At 45.0% G+C, this 19,403-nt stretch overlaps 1 protein-coding gene across 6 annotated transcripts; it reads right to left on the bottom strand.

Annotated features, from left to right (window-relative positions):
- Positions 1-495: 495 nt before the first annotated feature.
- On the bottom strand, positions 496-18,171 carry SRSF11 (serine and arginine rich splicing factor 11). 6 transcript variants are annotated; one of them, XM_030455450.1, is made up of 14 exons: positions 18,085-18,171; positions 17,772-17,920; positions 13,634-13,767; positions 9,908-10,024; positions 9,496-9,605; positions 7,443-7,535; positions 6,957-7,006; positions 5,737-5,864; positions 4,992-5,073; positions 3,849-3,980; positions 3,229-3,318; positions 2,576-2,671; positions 1,986-2,124; positions 496-1,879 (listed from the first exon to the last, which is right to left on the bottom strand). In XM_030455450.1, exons 7-14 carry the CDS (start codon positions 6,974-6,976, stop codon positions 1,685-1,687), a joined length of 882 nt encoding a protein of 293 aa, XP_030311310.1. In that variant the 5' UTR covers positions 6,977-7,006; positions 7,443-7,535; positions 9,496-9,605; positions 9,908-10,024; positions 13,634-13,767; positions 17,772-17,920; positions 18,085-18,171; the 3' UTR covers positions 496-1,684. The 6 variants fall into 6 exon arrangements, with proteins under 6 accessions (XP_030311310.1, XP_030311309.1, XP_030311305.1 ...); XM_030455449.1 differs by lacking the exons at positions 17,772-17,920; positions 18,085-18,171 and adding exons at positions 10,689-10,797; positions 11,293-11,352 and having other exon boundaries at positions 496-1,882; positions 13,634-13,716; XM_030455445.1 differs by lacking the exon at positions 9,908-10,024 and having other exon boundaries at positions 496-1,882; positions 18,085-18,141.
- Between the last annotated feature and the right edge of the window lie 1,232 nt (positions 18,172-19,403).

Below are 19,403 nucleotides of genomic sequence, written 5' to 3'. Positions count from 1 at the left end.
AAAAGGACATTTCAAAAAGAAGTTTTGACTCATCAGATTCAAGAAGTTGAAGCACCACATGTCACAGCTTCATCCCAACACTCCCAACAACATCAGTGAAAGTTTCCAGGTGAGGTTACCAGCAGCTGCCCACTACTCACTGTTTCCTCTTCCTGCTGCTCTTCTCTCACCAGCCTGATGACAAGAGGTGAATGTTCATGTTTCCATGAAAAATACAAGAAAATAGTAGAAATACAGCTTTCTTTTTAAAAAGTACTTGTCCCACAGTACCTCTAGGTTCCCATGCAAGCCCAGTCCCTTCATTCCCCCCCCCTACAAAATAATAATTGCTTCTTTAGGGGAACAGCCTTAACAAGGGCTGCAGGGGCACAGAGCTGGAGTGGGTACAGTCCTCTGAAAATATAAGATGAAGAAAAATGTCTCCTCTGCATGACTGAGGTAAAGTTTCATACATTCAGTGGTGTAAATAAATACCAGCAGAGTTTTATAGCAACATGAGTATAAGTTTAAGGGTTTTATTATCAAAGTCTTGTAAAACAATTTCAGAAACTGTACATCAACATGGCACAGACTGCAGCCTACTTTTGTCTTTTGTTTTGTTTTTTTTTTTTACCTGCACAAAAGTAAAAGCTCTTGAACTTCTGTAACTAAGAAAACAGCTTTGCCTAACTACTTTGCATATAACATGGAATCACTGTGTGCATAAGATTACTACTGCAGTGACAGTAAACACAAATTCATTAGTTTATACAACTTGAGATCAAGTAAAAAGTACATTATCAAGTAGACTTGCTTTTAAAAGCATACCATGGTCAATTTAAAATGCACCACCTTTTTGCCATGTCTTTATCTCTGTAACAAACAGAACAACCTGGATTATTATGAGAACTGCACAAAGCAACCTTTAATCACTGGGCACTGATTGAGCAGAGCTCTTCCCAAGGCTCAAGAGGAAAAGTTACAAACTATTACAGCCAGCCTGAGATGGATTGGAACTGACAGATTAAAAAGAAAAGCCCTCAAAAAGGTCAGTGCATTTTAACTCCTGCAAAGCCAAACAAAACCCACCGGGGAAAAAAAACCAAACCAAGCCCAGCCACATGGCTTTAAGAAAACAGACAAACAAAAAATCCCAAGAAATTAAAAACTATCAGAATGCTTATTTTCAGATGTAGGCTAAATTTGTTTTGTCTTTTTTGTGGTTTTTTTTTTTTGTGTAGTCACACTTAAGACCCTTAAGTAGCTCCACCATATGCTGTGGGGTTTGGAACATGTAGGATGTTTCTGCCACGATCAACATGCAGTCAGTGCATTCCCTATACTGCTCTATTACTGCAATGAATCAAAGTCTAGGAACACTATCATAAGTGAGCTGATACTACAGGAGATCATACAACAAACAGTCCATGCCTGCTGTAGGTAGATGCATGCAGCTTTTTTACTTTTGCTCGAAGCATCACCAAGTTAGTAGAAGTTGCTTGGCTAGCAATCCCTTTGGGCCGTAAGGAGAATGATTACCTCTCTAGAAAGCTTTGGAGGCAAGTTAGTATCAGGAGATTTACAAACCAGGTATAGCTGAGAGCTGTATACATCTAGATTTAGGATTAACAAGTACAGCATAAAAGAATCACACAGGAATGACACTGATGCACGTCTGCAGCTCCGGTCACTGCAAAGGCAAAGTTCAGTCACTCATATCCATGTCCTCTTCGTGGTGATCATCCCCGTTCACTTTGGACTCCCTTGCTGAGTCTCCACCTCCTTTATCCCCAGCAGATTCCTTTACTTTAGGGGAGGAAGAATCTGCCAGTTTCTTTTCCTCCTTTTTCTCCTTCTCGCTGTCATACCCTTGCTCCTCTTCATCGTAATCCCTTGTGACCTGCTTTGCCAAGAGAAAAAACACCAGTAAAACTCCCCCTCCAAGCCCTGGGGGTGTGAGGGGAGCACCAGGGGGGTAGGGCAGGTGATGAGGTTTTTAAACATACTTTCACATCCTTATCACTCTCTGATTTCCGTTCTCGATCCTTCTCTTTGTCTTTGCTTTTCTTTTTCTTGCTTGTTGACCTCTCCCTCTCGTCTCTGCTTCTCTCCTTGTCTTTATCCTTCTTCTTTTCCTTTTTATGCCTGCAATGATGCAGAGTGTAAAAGGATGAACCCCCCCCTCACACCATTCCATCACTAGAACACCAACCATGGCCAGACCTTTCCCCATTATTAATTCCAGTTTGTTACCAATCCAAAGGGAAAAATGACAGGATGCAACCAAGATCCACCCTTCACCCACCCAGAAGTCCCTTGACTCCTCCTGCAGAGCCAAACAACAGACTGGGAACTCTGGTATCTCCTGCTCGACCCCCTGGAATACCTCACAGTGGGAATTCTGGGCACTAAGGAGCTCTGTGCTTGAAACTGATGGGAATCAGACAGAATTTAGCAGGCAGCAGAGATCCACCCTCTCTCTCAGGAAGTCACCAGCCATGCCCACAACCCCCCCCTGCTCTCTGCCATAGTTCACACCCAGCAATTCCTCAGACACACCCAGACACCTTTTTTTCCAGCCAAGATGCTCACTGACCTTCTTGGAGATGGGGACCTGGACATTTTCCTTTTAGGAGACCTGGGCTTTTTGGGTGACCGTGATCCACTCCTGCTTCTTCTACGTCGTCTTTCTCTGTAGGAAAGAGGCAGCAAAGTTGTTTGTTTTTTCTTTTAAGCTAAAAATACATCTCTGGCTCCAAAACCATCACTTCTCAAAAGGCAGTGAAAGACAACAACTGACAGTGGAGACTGCTACTAGCAAAAGCCCACAGAGCTGCTGATCAGTGAAGTTGTCTCCTGTTCTACCTTCACCACCAAATGCTCAGACTCTACCAGGGATCCTGACTCTTCTTGCAAACAGAAAGAAAACAGTTTGTGCTTGTTCATATTGCTAGATCTGGAGTTGTTAAAGAAAAAGGGCACCTGTTTTGCATGTATTTATTCCATAACTCAGGAAAGAATTTAACAGTAACCTCAAGGTATTACGATAGAGAACAAGCAGAAACTGTGCATAGCCCACACAATGCCTCAAAAAACCCTGCACTATCAGGGAAAAAAACCCTAAATCATAGAGAGTATATATTTATATATATACCCACAAGAGAACTGTCATCCTTTTACATACAGAAAGTTATTTCTCTTCAGTGGACAAAGCAGACTGGAAACAGACAAGGCAGTCATGCACTGTACCTGCTTGTGCTTCTTGATCGTCTCGTTGTGCTGTAGCTTTTGGGGGGAGTTTTAGAACGTTTCTTTTCTTTCTCTTCCTTCTTTTTATCCCTATTGGTAAAACACAGAATCTAAGTTTAAGTAATTTCCAAGTGATTCAAGCAGCATTCTCTGCTGTTGCTATGTAGGGGTATGAATGAACACAGTGACAAGGCTGGAGGGCACAAATGGGGTTTTGTGTCTCTGGGGCCAGTCTGGTGACACAAGTGGAAACAAAGATGACAATTACCTACAGAAAACTAAAGGAACAGCTCCTCAGAGCTTCTGTGCACAAACAGCACAAAATCTGCAAGTCGAGGTGCTCACATTTCCTGCTTTCTAAAAGCAGTGCCAGGGTGAGTCAGCTCAGGCCTGATGCCTCTGCCAGCTCTTGGGAAAAGCAGGTTACGTGGTTTTACACAGCTAACTGTGCACCTGTACAAGTGCCACACAATTCTAGATGTTACAACAGGCTGTGACTTGAAAAAGAGCCACCAGTTCACCTTGCACAATGTTGTTTTGGTTGGTAAGTTTTATTTGTTTTTAAATTAAGCACCAAAGTTTCATTTCTAGCAAGCAGATCACACTACTGAAACAATTACCTGGATTTGGATGTGCTCCTAGACCTTCTGCTTCTGTCTCTGGAGTGAGATCTTCTTCTCCTCGGACTTTTTGATCGCCTCCTGCTTCTGGATTTTGAATGGGATCTTCTCCTGGATCTGCTTCTGGACCGTCTGCCAGCAACACATTGGAGAGGGAAGTGAAACACAGGGATCCACTCCTCAGGCACAGGATGTCAGGGGTTGGGAGGGACCTCTGAAGATCCTTGAATCCAACCCCCCTGCCAGAGCAGGACCAACACTGGGGCAAGTCACTCAGATATGCAAGAATTGGCAGGTCTGGGAATGCACAATGGCACAGAAAAATGCATACAGGAAAAGAGCAGAGTCCAGCAAGGAAATGGAAAAAGGAAGTGCACAGATGGGAGATGTCAAAAGAGAAATGATGCTTCCAACAGCTCCAACTACTCTCCTTGTAGGAAAATATCCATCCCATCGGAGAGGACAGCTGGTACAGTTTGTGTGAGGAAATGTTTATAGACAAATATCAACCAGAAGCTGGATATGCAAAGAGTAAAGAAGTACAAATGGGAAGACTGTAGGTAACTGCTGATTGGGCAGGGCGACATTAAGATCTCTTGTCAGCCCACCTGACCAGAACTAATCTCCAAGTAAATGATCACCCAGGTACTTCTGCTGAGCTGAACTTGCTGCATGTACTACAAACCAACAGCCCAACCAGGAAGCATTCCCTGGACATAAAGCACAGTGCTCAGGGAAGCCTCAAATTATAATTAGCACACGAGCACACTGGGAAGAGGCTGATGACAGGAGAGGTTTAAGGAACCATTGTCCAATGGACAGGCTGTGATGGCTTGGAGGTGCTCACAGTAGTGAGGGCTGTGTAAAACCAAGCCCTGTTTCTGTTTCACTTTTCTCTCTGTGGTAGTTTAAGGTATTTTGAGGTAGTTTTTTCTACCTTTTCTCACCCACCCTTTCTACAGACACAGAGGCAGGCCTCCATCTCATCTCACACCACAGCCAAATCCCACCCTCAGCCTTCTTCAGACTATTTGCATCCTTCTGTCAGCCATGAGTGAAATGTCACTTCCAAGACATTTCAAGCTGAAGGAATTTTTTCAGCTATGGGGGATTTTTTAGAAGTAAAAAAAAAAATCCAGCTACCTGTGTCTAGATGAAGAAGGTGTCCTCCTCCTCCTTGAGCGTGATCTTGACCTTGAATGCCTTCGTTTCTCATCTTTTTTGTCTGGAATAAGCCAGGTAAAAAAAACCTTGTTATTGTAGCCCTCAAAAAGGTTTATATAGGAAAAGAAGTTGGCCTTCAATACCATAGGTTTTAGATTAAAAAAAAACAGAAATATTTTGCCACTTTGAATTACCTATGTTTCATCTTTTAAGGAAAAGGAAACATTGAGCACAGGACAAAGGCATGGATGTGACACATAGCAAAGTCATATCTGAACTGCTGCATCTCATTCCAAAATAAAATCTACTGAAATAAGCTACAAAAGAATTATTTACAGGTTTCCACAGATGAGGCAGTGAAAGAAAAGAACTAAACCCCAAGCACAAACAGCACTAGGATGCCAAGTGGTCAAGTCACTTGGGGTTTCCAGTGACATCTCAGAGCTGGCAGTAGGAACTTCAGCCAGGGGAAGCTGAAGCACTTTGCCATCTTCAGATCAAATGAATTTTGGGGAAAAACACAGATGATTAATTCCCTGCATCATTCTGCAGGGCACATGCAGCACCATCACTCTAGGGCAATTAAAAACCTGCCAACTCTAAATTAAGCTCTGTAGAATGTGGAAGCATTTAGTCAGTGCCTTGGCAGGCTGTTAGCTCTTATCATATCCTGCATCAAACATCCACCTTGAACTGGATGAGGAGCTCTAGGAGCTGAAATTACCTGGCTCTATAGCAGCAGAAATTAATGACTGTGCTTCTCGTACTCTCTTCATAGCTTCTTCTATTTCTTTACTGGAGGTATCTGATTTCAGACTTGGTGAAACAAGACCTGCAGCTACATGGTTCAACCTGGCAAATGAAACAGAAGTTTGGAAAATCAGTATTGCTGAATCCATGCATGCCTAGACTGGCAGCCTGCAGCCTGACCTAAGTCAGTCAGAATCTGCCTGCCTTGTGTCATCATTCAGGTAATGAGCAGCAAGTGCAAGATGTGACATCCCTGCTCAAAATAGTGTCACAAAATACAAGCACAAATGGCTCTTAAAACTCCAGTAATCAATAACTAGCAGCAAAGCTTGCATTGTCCTGCATAGGGGTGTTTCTACTGACACTTTTCAGAACATTTTTTACAACACAATTTCAGTTCTCCTCCCCAGAAGAGCACCTCCCCAGGACACAGCAGTAACTCAGGTGCTGGGTTTTTCATCAGCCATGCTGAGATAAAATGTAAAGTTCCAAGATGTGTTCTATAGGGTGGCTTTGAGGCCAGCCAGGTACACCCTATACACCTGACTGATGTCTAACCATCCCATGCCTGCTTACAGAAATGTCAGTCTGAAACAGAAAAGAGTGTGCCAGAACAGTACTAACAGTGACAACAGCCCATGCACAGCTTTACCAGACAGCTCTGACCTCACCAGAACTGCACTGCCAAGCTAGGGGGGAAGAAGAAGTCTGTGTAAGTACTAGAGCAGCAGGGTAGCTGTCCTGCAGCTGGGACTTGGAAGACTTCTCCAAAGCTCCCTGCACTCTGCAGTACACAGGCTCTCTGAGGCAGATGTGAGTTCTTTGCATTTAGTACACTTTTCATCTACTAATTTGTCCAATGTTTTGTTTTTTCAGTGGTTTATGCTTCCACCATCCCACTGCACTGTCACAAACAGCTGGCAGCACACTGATAGTAAGTGCTGCAATCCTCCCTACTTGCAATACCATTTTGAACTCATCTGTCCCCTTTCTGAACACCCCAATAAAAATCACCAAATATCAAGTAATAAGATGTGCTACTTTTATCTTCTGGCAGCTCTCACATCCATCAGCCCAGACCAGTGTCTGCACAAGGCTCAACCTTTCTCCAACCTGAATTAGATCCAGCAGGACCAAGACATTCCCAAGCCCAAGTGCATTACAACACAGGTATCTGTAAACACTGATGCTTACTTTGGATCCACTGTGCTCATAAGTTTCAGTAGCTGATCTGCTGCAAGAGACTGTGAGGGAAGAAAAAAAACGAAGTTAAAACCATGATGAAGATGTATGTGCTGAGGATTATCTTCCTTGCATGTCCCCACAGCTGTGGCTAAAGCAAAAGGCCTACAGATTAAACAAAACAGACTCTAAGCACCTTACAGAGGAAAAAGCATTATTGTTCCACTTAAAACTTGTGGATGGTGCTGAGGGTGTGAGCATTACATTCCAGTGGTGCTTTGGTAGATTTTTTTTCCCAAGTGGACAAACACAGACCTTTCCTGGACAGAAAAAAGTATTATTTCATATTTAAATACATTAATCTATTATAAATATAATATTTCTATATTTATAATTAATATAAGTTATTTAATATACTGGTGAGCACGAAGAGCACCACATACATTAGTGAAACTACATATGCACCAAAAAGGGAAAATTTTAGCAGGTGTGACATACCTGAGAGTTTAAGTTTGCTCCAGGAAGCCCAAGAGCAGCTAGGGCAGGATCGAGAGCAGGAGCTCCTAGAGCAGCTAAAGGAACAGCACCAATCTGTAACAAGGACAGCAGTCAGACAAAGCCACACTCAGCTGAGGAACAGCTCTTAGGTCAGGACTCCCAAGCACCGGGCATGTGGAAATGTCAGCTGGGTTTTACTTCAGACTTCTAGCTACAGAAAACTTAGATTGAGGTCAGTGAAAGTATGTACGTTTTCTTTATTCAGGTATTCCAAAGCCTGTTATATGCAAGACTTTTTTCCTTTCTATATTCTAAAATGAAATTCTGTTCCTCTCCATCCCAATGAGTATGGGGAAAAAGAAGTATAAAGTAAAGCTTCCCAAGGGATTCAAGAAACAGCTGAGAGTGCCATTCTTTTCCAGTGTTAAAATGAAAATTAATTCTAAGTTTCCCAGCCAACTACTGCATCTCTGTATCAATTCAGGCTTGAAAGGAACATGCATTATGTTAAGAGACAATATAATATTATTACATCTCTGCAAATTCCTCAGTTTTGCTTAAAACTGACAAACTGGCTGAAAAGCTGCTGAAGGGTAAGAAGGATGATGGCCTAGGCCTGAATTCTTTAAATTAATCTAGAAGCCTCATTAAAGAACCTCATTTTTTTGCCTATTTAAAGTGAGATGATCAAATCATACACTGAAACAAAACACACACTGTGACAAGCCACACAGGGCTGTGCTGTTGCTATGAGCCCTGGCTCTCCCTCCCTCCCTTCTCACTGCCTCCTTTCTGGCTGCTCTGGCACTCCAGACTCATTTCTCCACCAATTCACCCAACCAGCCATCAGATAACTGATTTTTGTGCTGTCTGCATCCAGCTAACACAATAAGTCACAGAATGATCTGATGAGCTCCAGAGCTGGCATGAAAGCAGCAGCAAGAGCAGGGAGCCAGGAGCAAGGGAGCAGAGCCTGTCGCTGTCTGACAGTGAGGTTTTCACTCAGATCATCTCTTGGAACTGCTGAGGCTTCTCCCTGCAGTCTATGAAGAAAAAAAGCCACATTCCCACTCTGATTCTGAGCACATCAACCACAGCTCTGATTTGATTTTACTGGGTTAGATGCCCAGCTCTCAGCAGCAAGAAAAAAGAGCTGAGTAACAAGTTTTCAAGATGTGGCTGAAAAAAGATGACCACGTTTTTCCAGGAAATGGATGTGTTAAATACATGAAGTGGACTGGGAGTAGTCTGAGATTCACAGTGATGGAACCAAAACTGAAGGTGGTTCAACAACCATTGTCAGGAATTTACAGACATATACAGTCTTTAAGATTGTTTCTTCCACCCTTTTTGTTGAGGCTCTGAGCTGAACTTTGGATTTTCTCTCTATGTATTCTTAAAGGAACTACTGCAGTACATCTCCATGCTAACAGAAATCCTAACAGGAGACACACAAATAAAAGCTAAAGCACAAGGTGAAGCAGATCTGAGAACTGCAGAATTAACAAAGCATTATTCTTATTAAATTGCCTCTTGTCCTTTGCCTCTCTTGTTTAAGATGTCTGCTTTAACCATGTTTTTTTCCATGATGTATGAGTCTTGCTGTTCATCTTCCACATGAGTTCTTGTGTGTTTGGATAACAAGCAAATCCAGGCTGCAATGTCTTCCCCTCAGCTGGAGTATTAACTGAAGGTTAATGCACAGCATGCCAGCTCCTTGAACCTCAGGAATTAAAAATCTCTGAGCTCTCCACTGCTCATCAAACCCCTCTGTGAACGTAGAGCAGATAAAAGGGGGGAAAGATACAACCACGGGGCCTCTGTGACACCAGAAGCATCATGTTAGGGAAATAAGGTGTTTTATCTAGCAGCTTATCACATTTTTGCCACAATTCATATCAGAAAGCTGAAGCAATCCATCAAGCTACAAAAACTACAATATTCCAGGAATCAGCATTACCATGTCTGTTTATTTCTCCTGAAAAAAACCCAACGGAAAGGAAGTCAGAAATGAAGAAAATCCATCCAACTGCTCCCCTGCCTTCAGCCTTACCTGAGAAAGAGGGTTGGGAGTGGGCAGGAGTCCACCTCCAGGCAGCAGACCTGCCACAGCATTAGCTGGTGCCAAGAGAGACAAAGCCTTAGTCTCATCAGGAATGACTCCTGCAGAGAAACAGCCTCGCGTTAGAACGCATTCTGCTTCAAAGGCAGAAAAAACACAAATACACCCAGAAAATGTCTCCCTGATACACCACCTGAGTTTGCTGAAAGTACTTATGTTGGCTAAAATACAAAGCTCCATGTCTAGTAATATTTATCATTAATCTTTTTTTTTTTGTCAGAATGCAACTTCAATGTGTGAAAATCTGACTGTTCCTTTTTCTCTACAAATGGTTAAGTTTCTAGAGCAAAAAAATAGCACAATACACACTACTTTTTTGTTAACACTGCCAAGATTTCATCACCTGTACTCGATTTTTAAGTCATGAACCAAACGTAAGCAAGCACAGTCGGTTCTCCAGGGGTGTGCTCTCAACTTTCAAAAGCTGTTTTATGAACAACGACTCGTGTCGGCTGCTTCACTATAAAGCACACAGAAAAATCAAGATACACAAGACAAAAAAAGTTTGATTTAGGGGTTAATAATATGGTACAGTTCACTATGTTTGCTTTTACACCTACCATACAAATTTCGTAAAACTTAAAAAGAGAAGGCATGGAAATATTTGTGGCTGAATCAAGCGTAGGGCTTTTGCTGACTTGTCACATGAGCATGAAAAGTCCCTGCAGACAGATCCTGGTGTGTGTGTGTCTGTGTGTGTGTGTGTGTGTCTGGGGGTGCTGGGTGCAGACGTGCAGTGCAGGGTGGCACATTCCTTACCTGTGCAGTAAAATGCATTTGTTCCAACATGTGCCATGCTTATTGTACCAAGAGTGCTGCTTACAGACTGCCATTTCAGAAGAAACTTCTGGCCCAAAATCTTGCAGCCAACACAGACAAGGGTCTGCTTTTACTGCCTGCTCTGCACATGGAAGTGTAAGGGTCCTACTGTGGAACAAGTCATTGTGTAGGTGTTTTTTACTCTATCCAACAGCAAAAGCCCTATACAGATGGATTAATTTGTTAATGTGCCCAAGCCCCCAAAATGAGAGAGTTCAATAAAACAATTTTACTATATAGTTGCAAATACCAGTAGTGTTTCTGTAATAACATATTAAGAAACTGCATCTCATCATAAAACATACAATATGTACAGGGCACTTAAGAGAAACTGGATAAGCTGCAGAAGAAAACTGTTGGGTGGTATTTTCAGCAGGGCCTGGTATATAGTTCAGGCTGAACCAGGGAAAAGAACTGTAAAACACAACAACAAAAAAGAAAAACCACTGTTAAATAAAGGTAATGGTTCCTTCCACCTCTACTGAGAAGTGCCGATAATATAAACAAATGTATAATACACAGCACTGATATCTTGCTTGTGTCATTGAGCTGTCATCAATTTAGATACCAAAAGTTATGGAGGGAGAGGGGGGGAAAAAGGTCATTTAGATAAAGGGCATTAATGCATCAATATATCAACAAGCCTACAGAGAGATTATGGGGTAATTTTGCATGCAAAATTATGTCTCAGAGGATATTTATCAATTATAGCTAAACATTTCAAATTAGTGCTACTACAACATTTCTGGCATCGAAATACAAATCCTCAGACTTATCTTGAGACACTGCATAGAAGATCTGCATCCATTAAAAAAAAATTCATGCATCCGATCCTCTAATTGTTTTTTTTTTAAAAAAATATTAATAAATAAACTACAATTTTTTATAAAAAGCAATGAGGCCCCTCACCAGTTAATTTTCATGCTTCAAGAGCTTTTTTTACTGCTGCTTTGTTAGAACCATGAAATACTGCATGAATGTGTAGAAATGAAAGAAAAAGAAACAGACAAAAGAAACAAACATTAACCAAAGAACCTAAATACCCCCCCCAGCCATCTTTAATCTTAAAGAGTTCCTTCCAAATCTAGGAATATCACAGAGAAAATTACAAATACTAAACCTTACCGTAGCCTTTGTGTATAGCTCTATAACACAAAGCAACAGCCAACACCAAACTGTCTGTGTGTGCTAAAACTGGAGTGCGCTTGGGATATGGGGGACAATTACTGCACTGAACAGACAATAAACACTTTAGTGGCAGGCAAATATTAATACAGAATTAGCACAACAGAAAATCAAATACAGAAGGGCCCAGTTCAGCACAGTAGTTAAGCACAGGCCTGGCTTTAAGCACACGAGCAGTTTCACTGTGGTTTTAAGAACCTTGCTGCGTGGTGCTTCGACAGCTTCTGAAGTTGTGAGGGTGGGCAGGGAAAGCTGTGCTCCAGGACAGGACTGGGAGACAGGATTACAAAACCTGGGGCACAACTTCACTGCCTGAACATCTCTCCTGGGACACGCTGTCCCCCACATCCTGGACCTCCAGGACACCACAAGGAGGGGCCCACGAGGAACTCCTTGGTTTAAACAGGCCCGTTAAAATAATCTACTTCATTAATCCTATTTTCTTTACACAATCTGAGTCAAAACTACTGGGCAGGTTTCTCCCTGTGCCAGATAAATCCATCATGGACAAAGTCAGACTGACAAAGATGTTTTTATCTTTGCTGGAGAAGTTAAGCTCTAACCTTAAACTTCTTCACCATGGGCCTTGGAGAGTATTTCAGTTGTAAGTCAGAGGGGCTGCTGCTGTATCATGATTTAACACCCAGAGGAGGACAAGATGCCCTCAGCCTGTGCTGTTACAGCTACACTAGCAAGAGCAGAAGCAGTAACTCAGTGGCAATTTCAGAATGTGTCCTGCCCCCTGAAGAAGCAGCAGCAGGCCTCAATCAAAGGTCACACTGCAGATTCCTACACTCCAGCAATTAAGCTTTGGTATCTTGTAACCTGAATTTGAGTTTTTGTATCTCGTAACTTTAAGGGATACAAAGATAAGAACAGCTCCCCAGGCCTCAAAAGACAGCCTACAGCATTACAACGTCTGGTTACAGCTCTGAACCCAGGCCATGTTTCAAATTAATTACTGTACTTCAACTTAATCTGCAGAGATTTTACTTAGTTCAAGCGATCTGGGACAACTTATCATTTCAGAAGTAAATCAAGAAACAGTACAATGGAAATCAGTTACTTCTAAAGCAAGTCTAGAAGAGTTTAATAAGACTTCTGTAAGAAGAGGTGTCTTCTCAGCAGTTTGTTTTTAAGGTAAGTTCCAAAAACCCTGCTCATTGCCTTTCAAATTACTGTAACACCCTAAAATGTAAAAATAAAAAGAAGAAGAGAAAATGTAGTTAACAAGTGGTTACACCAGGAAAACACTTTGGGACTTGAGTGCTTGCTGGCCTTTAGTTAATGTCTAGAATCCCCTGTAGCTGCAGAGGACCCACTGTTTTTCAGTCATCTGGAAGGGCTTTGCATTTGCCTTCTCCACTACAAAAATCACACACACAAATAACAGAGAGAAGAGTTTATTATTTAGTGAAATTCTATAAAGATATATCAAGGATGAATAAGAAAACTTGGAATAAAATACTAGTACCAGTGCCCATTTGGCACCTCTGGGAAGAGCTCACTTTCAAACTACAGCATAATTATTCAAACCCTTGGTATACTGGACTCACAGCGAGTGCCTTTCAGGGGAGTTCCCACTAAAGGCAGTGGCAGCAGCTCCTAAAGAAACGTTCAGCTGCTCTCCCACGCACTCCCAGGGAGGGAGGAACCATTGTCAGGGAGAGATTTATGCCTACGTGCATGTGACAAACACTTAAATCATCAGGGCACGATTTCCTTTAAAATGCTGACCTGGTTGCATACCTCTGGGTAGGAAAACGTCTCATGGAGACTGGGAACACAGCAAAATTTTCAAATAATTCTGCCTGAAATGTGAATACTCTAAGCTTAACGACACACATAACCAGCAAGAGAGAAACTTTCCACTTTCATTCAGTGGCACCAGATTGAAAAAAAACATAATGATTTGATCCCCGGGCCAATGGCAATATACCAAGGGTTTTGAGATGTTAATATCTTACACGTCTGACATTCTGCTAAGCCTCAGTTTTTGTGAACTACACTGAAATTAAAATGCCACCATCTGGTGGCTTCATAGGCCATTAAACAATTCACAAACCTTCTGCATAGGGAACGACTATCAAGGCTCTGTCAACGAATACAGTGTTTGTCAGGTGCTGGGCCACAACTGCAGAGTCGGGGTCGTGGAACTTTACAAAACAGACACGCGATGAAACAGGCAAAGGAGAGTCACTGGAAAAGAGAGAAACAAAGAAAGCAATTACCTCCCCGGAAGCAAGCCTGGCAGTTGGACACTTCTCACTTCCACTGACCAAGCAGGGGACTGACACCATTTCAGGTTTTGTACCAAACATCACTGTGCTTGAGCACAGAGAGGAAACCAGGCTGAGTGAAGCCAACTCACTGAGAAACTGCACAACTCTTACTGCCCCCTCTGGAACTGGGCACTTGTTCTACTAGGCATGATATACCCATGGAACAAAAGGAAAATGAGTCCAAAAAAAGAAAATCAGACTAGACTTACCCACCTAAATGAAAACTAGTCTTCATGGCCTGCCTGTGAGAAGGGAGGGAGCCAAAGGAAACCTTTGCTCCAGAAAAAGTTCCCTGTTGAGTACACTGCAGAAGTTCACAAAATCAGACACCTTACACCCTCTTACTTATGCAGGTCAGGTAAATTACAAAGCAAAGAGAGCAGTGATTAAAAGACCACTACGATTCTACTTATCAATTATTTCATACAAGCTGCTAGACCAAACTTCACCATCCTCTTCCTTCTCATAGAGCAACTGCCAGAAACACTTCTCAGAGCAGCACCCCTCTCTCTGGGCTGCAGGATCAGGTCCTACAGAGCTGTCACAACTCAGGAGAATGACTTTGACATCAACAAGACAGACAGCCAAGATGCATTTTTCTTAGTGCATGTTACACAAACTCAAGAACTGCCCCAGACACCTACCAGATCACACTTTAATATGCCTTAAATTTCAGCTTGAATGTTAAAAGCCAGATTGGAGCCAGCATATTGCAGCCTTTAACATGCTAAAAATAAAACCAGCCACCTCACCCCACATGTTGCCAAATTAATAAATTGTAGCGATTAATGGCACCAGACAGCAAACCTGAAACTGTTAACTCTTACCTATCTCTGAATACACAGCAGCCTGCCCAAAGGGTGCCTTTTCTCCCCCATTTGAAGCATTACTAGAAAAATTTTAAAGCAAAGTAAATGGGGGAGTTTTGGCGTAGAGGAATGGTTTAGTGACTTCTAAAAACCCAAGCTGTTTATTACATAAATGCAGCACAAGTTTTTTCAAACATTCTTGAAATGCCTGTGATAAGGTGGTAACATCAAACAGAGCATGTCCTGTTCCAACACACCAGCAGCAACACTGCCTGCTGTGCTGTGCTGCTCACTGAACCTACAGAGCCATGCAAACACACCAAGCAGCCTGACACTATCTCCAGGCATCCCAAAATCCAAGCTCTGGATGAGCACAAATTCAGCAAGAACAGAACGTTCCAAACAGTTCCCAAAAAAAGGCCATCACTATTCTAATCCATCAGAGACTGAGAAATGCAGTAATCCTCTCTCAGACATCAAACACTGGCACCTTAAGTATTAAATTAAAACATTTTAAGGGACACTTGTGCCACTGACATCACCATTGGCACTGGCATTATCACTGATGGAAGATCACAGTGAATGAAGAGTCCATGCAAGAGGTGTTCTGCAACACTACCATGCCCACGGGTGGGAAGAAAGAGTTTAAAAAAACCAAACCACCAAAAAACTCAAAGAAACCCAACTTCCCCAAAAAAGAACCAACCCACGTGCTTTATTTGGAGACTGAAGTTGTCATGGTGGAGGATAAAGCCATATGGAATACCATAAAGACAAGAACTGGGCAATGGAGCTGGGGAAAAGCAGGAGGAGGAGGGAAGAAAGAGCTTGGGGAGGAAAAATGGAAGCAGTCCCAGAGCTGTTTGTGGATGAAAGATGCCATGTGAAGCTGAGGTATCCATCAGACTTGTGAGAGCCACTGCCACAGACTGGGGTAAGGAGGGGGTGAGGGGAGAAATGGAAGTTTTGGTTTTACCCGATCTGGAAGCCCAGGAGAAGAAGGAACAGGGCAGAGCAGAATCAACATGAGCAACAGAAAGAGGAAAGAAAGAGGCAGAGCCATGGGAACAGGACTGGTTACTGAGAAATACTTTGTGCAGGACAGGAGCCCAGGATAACCTGGGAGATAAGGAGATCCAGAGTATGGGGAGAGTGTACAGACCAGAACTGAGACCCTCTGCCCTCCAAAAGGGATGGGCACATGGGCAGGAAAGTCAGGACCTGAAGTTTAAGGGAGAGGGCAGAAAAAAGGCTTTAGAAGAAACAGACAGAAGACCCTGCCACTACAGGAGAATACCATAAAGGACCCAGAGATCAGGTCCCTGAGCACCCCAGCAGAGATAGATCCAGTGGGTCTGGGGGTACCTGAGCCCCTGGCACCTCTGTATGAGAGCAACAGAAAGGGAAAGGCACAAAACCTCCTTCAAGTGGTAGAGTTCAGAATTAACCCCACACCAGGAGTGTCTGCTCCAGCACCAGCTGCACACACAAGTTTTTAATATTTTTTTTTCCACCAAGCCACTTTCCACCAAGATTTATAATGAGGCTACACAACAATGTTCACTTCTCCAGCTAGTCAGCATTCTCTGCATCTTCTGCACCAGCCCTGGTTTGTCCCCCTCTATTTCCTGTCCTGCATTAACTCCTTCAGTGGCTTTTCCATACTTAGGACTCCATACAAGTTATAAACCTTCAGCATATCCCTACTAGATGAACAAGTGTTATCTTCCTCTTTCTATTTGGGCTTTGAAATACAGAAAAAAATCAGCCAAACGTTCAAAGTTCTGGTGCTCCAAGCTGAGCCACTGGCAGCTGGGTTACAGCAGGCTGTTGCCACCCTCTCAGAGAGCAGGAAGGGCAGGCAGGCAGCTGGGGATTTTTCTCAGCACCCCAATGACCCAGCTGGAGTGACAGGCACACCCTGGGAGAACAAAGGAGGCAGCGAGAAACCAGCAGTGGAGGGGCAGGAGCAGCAGCACCGCCTCCCTCTAGAAACAAACTTACTCTGACACCAGAAGTGATCGTTTAGTAAAGGAGTTAATATGTATCTACAACTAGAAGGTGTGGGAAACAGCATTGCCTTGAAGAACCTTCCCTTAAATGGGACAAAATGTCAAATACACACGGAGGAACTGGGTCTGTTTAGAGGTGGCTGCTGGGCACTGATGGTTCTGCCTTCTCACAGAGTTATCCCAGCCATTAACAAGGAAACTCTCATGTCAGGAGCTGTCCCTCAGTCCCACTTACATATACACTCATTTTCCTTCAGTTTCCAACCTGAAATTGCCAAAATCCAACCTAAAGCAGCAAACTACAACAACACCAGAAGCAGTGTTCCTGGATGTGCAGGATGGGTGAATTTCCCTGGGTTTGTGCTGGCAGAGATTCAAGATCCAGTGATGAGAAAAACCAGAATACTTTGTGGTAATTTTTTTCCCCCTAAAGTAAGGAAACCCAAATAGTCTTGGGTATGAAAACACTCGACTGTGTTGCTGAGTGATTTTTTGCCACACAATCCTCATCCATCCTGGCAGGAAGAAACCTTTTCACTTACAAGGTACATTTGCAAAACATCAACACAAAACTAAGCGGGGTTCTGTAAAACAAACGGAACCGACACCACCAGACCCTAGGCTGACCCCTGACTAACAAGATACACCCGTGGCCTTTGTGCCCGCCCGCCCATTTCACACACAATTCTTGCCAAAAATTTGCACGTTTTGCATCAAAATTCTGCTTTTAGGGCCAGCGGCCCCGCCAGCCCCTCCGGCTGCAGCAGAGGTTTTGCTGGACAGCCCGGGAACCCGGTGCTGGAGGGGAGAATCGTGCGTTTCACCGGCGGGATCCCGCGCCGGGAGCCACGGCCTCTGCCCCTCCGCGGGCGCGCAACGCAACCACGCGAATAATTACATCTGCGGCCAGGCCCGGAGCTCCGCACCGAGGAGAGAGGGGAGCGCGGGGCCCCGCGGCTCTCCCCCGAGCACCCCCGCAGGCCGGGCCCGGGTGAGGCCGCGTTGGGCGCCACGGGTCGGGCCTGCGGGGGGAGGGGAATGCGGAGGCCGTGAGGGAGGGAAGGGTGCGGGGTGCGGAGCGGCGGAAAGGCCGCACTCACTCGGGGGGGAAGAGGCGCAGCTCCTCGATCTTTCCCAGGAAGCCGAAGAGCGTCCGCATCTGCTCGGAGCTGGCGCTGGGGGACACGTTGGTGACCTGGATCACGTCGGTGCCGCTGCTCGAGGCCATGGCGCTGCCGCGGCTCCAACGCTGCCCCGCGGGAGAGCGGCAAGGAGAAGAAGAACCGCGTTAATCCCGAGGGAGCTCCTTCCCTACCGGCTCCCTCCTTCCTTCCCTCCCTGTCTCTCTCTCGCTCTCTCCCCCCCGGTCCCGGTCCCGGTTCGGTTCGGGTTCGGGTCCCGGTCCCGCCTCACCAGCCTGCCCGGGCCGCGGTATCCCACAATGCACCGCCGCACCGACCCTGCGCGCAGCCGCGCCGCGCGCGCCCCCACGCAGCCCCCACCGCCCATGCGCGCGGCGCGTGCGCCCCCGCTCCCCCTCCCCTCCCCCCCCCTCCCGCCGCGTGCGCAGAGCGAGGGCGGGAAAGCGGCGGTCGCGCGCTACCTCAGGGCGCTGGGCGGGAAGGGCGGGAGGGAGCGGCAGGGCGGTGCTGAGCCCCCCAGAGCCCGCGGGTCACTCCTCAGAGCATCCCCAGAGCCTGCGGGTCACTCCTCAGAGCATCCCCAGAGCCTGCGGGTCACTCCTCAGAGCCCCCCCAGAGCCTGCGGGTCACTCCTCAGAGCATCCCCAGAGCCTGCGGGTCACTCCTCAGAGCCCCCCCAGAGCCCGCGGGTCACTCCTCAGAGCTCCCCCGGAGCCCGCGGGTCACTCCTCAGAGCCCCCTCAGAACCTGCGGGTCACTCCTCAGAGCTCCCCGAGGCATCAGCCCCGCCGTAGTGCTTAATGGTATGGTTCAATGTTCGGTGATGATCGCATCATGGAGGGGGTTGGGTTGGAAGGCCTTCCGCCCTGGGAGGGATCACACAGTGCCACCCCTGCCCACCTGCCCGGGGTGCTTCAAACCCCATCCAACCTGGCCTGGGACTTCCAGGGATGGGGCAGCCACGACCTCCCTGGGTAACCTGTTCTCTAGAGATCTTGAAGGTTTTTTCCAGCCAAGGTAATTGTGTGTTCCTCTGGGCAGGCACCTCGCTGGCCGTGCCCTGCCTGAGGTGCCACACGGGCTTGTGCCCTTCCCTCCCTCAGAGTTGTAAGCTTGAAATTGCTGCATTTTATATAGGTTGGGTCAATTGCTACATGGATTGTAGCATCAATTGCACATGAATTGTACTTATGTGGAACTGAGTGAAATAGGTACATTATTGCCTCAGTTAACAGACGAATGTACCAAGTGTCCTCTACACTTTCAGCTCTACTGCTCCTGGCACCTGGTTGTAAATAAAGTGGTTGGTTATTTCCAAAGTCCATGGAAGATTTTAAAGTAATGAATAGTCCTAGTTCCAGGAAGCTGAGCCCTACCCACTCCCATCCATTGTTATGATTTCTGCCTGTTACAAACCAACTTGCTTAACTCCTGCCCTCCCAAACAGACCTTCCTTCTATAGGAACAGAGAAACCTAACTGAAGACGTCATACAAAACTCTGGCATTTATGAGGTGGTTTTAAAATAGATGGGGAAATGAATAGTGCTAAAAGATGAGGCCAAAATCCCTAAGCCAAGAGGTAGTGCCTG

This window comes from Calypte anna, chromosome 8 (genome assembly GCF_003957555.1).
Source record: "Calypte anna isolate BGI_N300 chromosome 8, bCalAnn1_v1.p, whole genome shotgun sequence".
NCBI classification, from domain to species: domain Eukaryota; kingdom Metazoa; phylum Chordata; class Aves; order Apodiformes; family Trochilidae; genus Calypte; species Calypte anna.
The sequence above is the reverse complement of the archived record's forward strand: the minus strand, read 5'-3'. Positions and strand labels throughout refer to the sequence as shown.

Excerpts from the sequence above, each read along its gene's own strand:
- SRSF11 (XM_030455445.1), bottom strand. The coding sequence starts at position 17,899 with ATGGCCTCGAGCAGCGGCACCGACGTGATCCAGGTCACCAACGTGTCC. Across the intron at positions 7,536-9,495 it reads CTCCCAACCCTCTTTCTCAG|ATTGGTGCTGTTCCTTTAGC; the intron begins GTAAGGCTGAAG and ends TCCTTGTTACAG. Across the intron at positions 3,319-3,848 it reads AGGAGCACATCCAAATCCAG|GGATAAAAAGAAGGAAGAGA; the intron begins GTAATTGTTTCA and ends TTTTACCAATAG.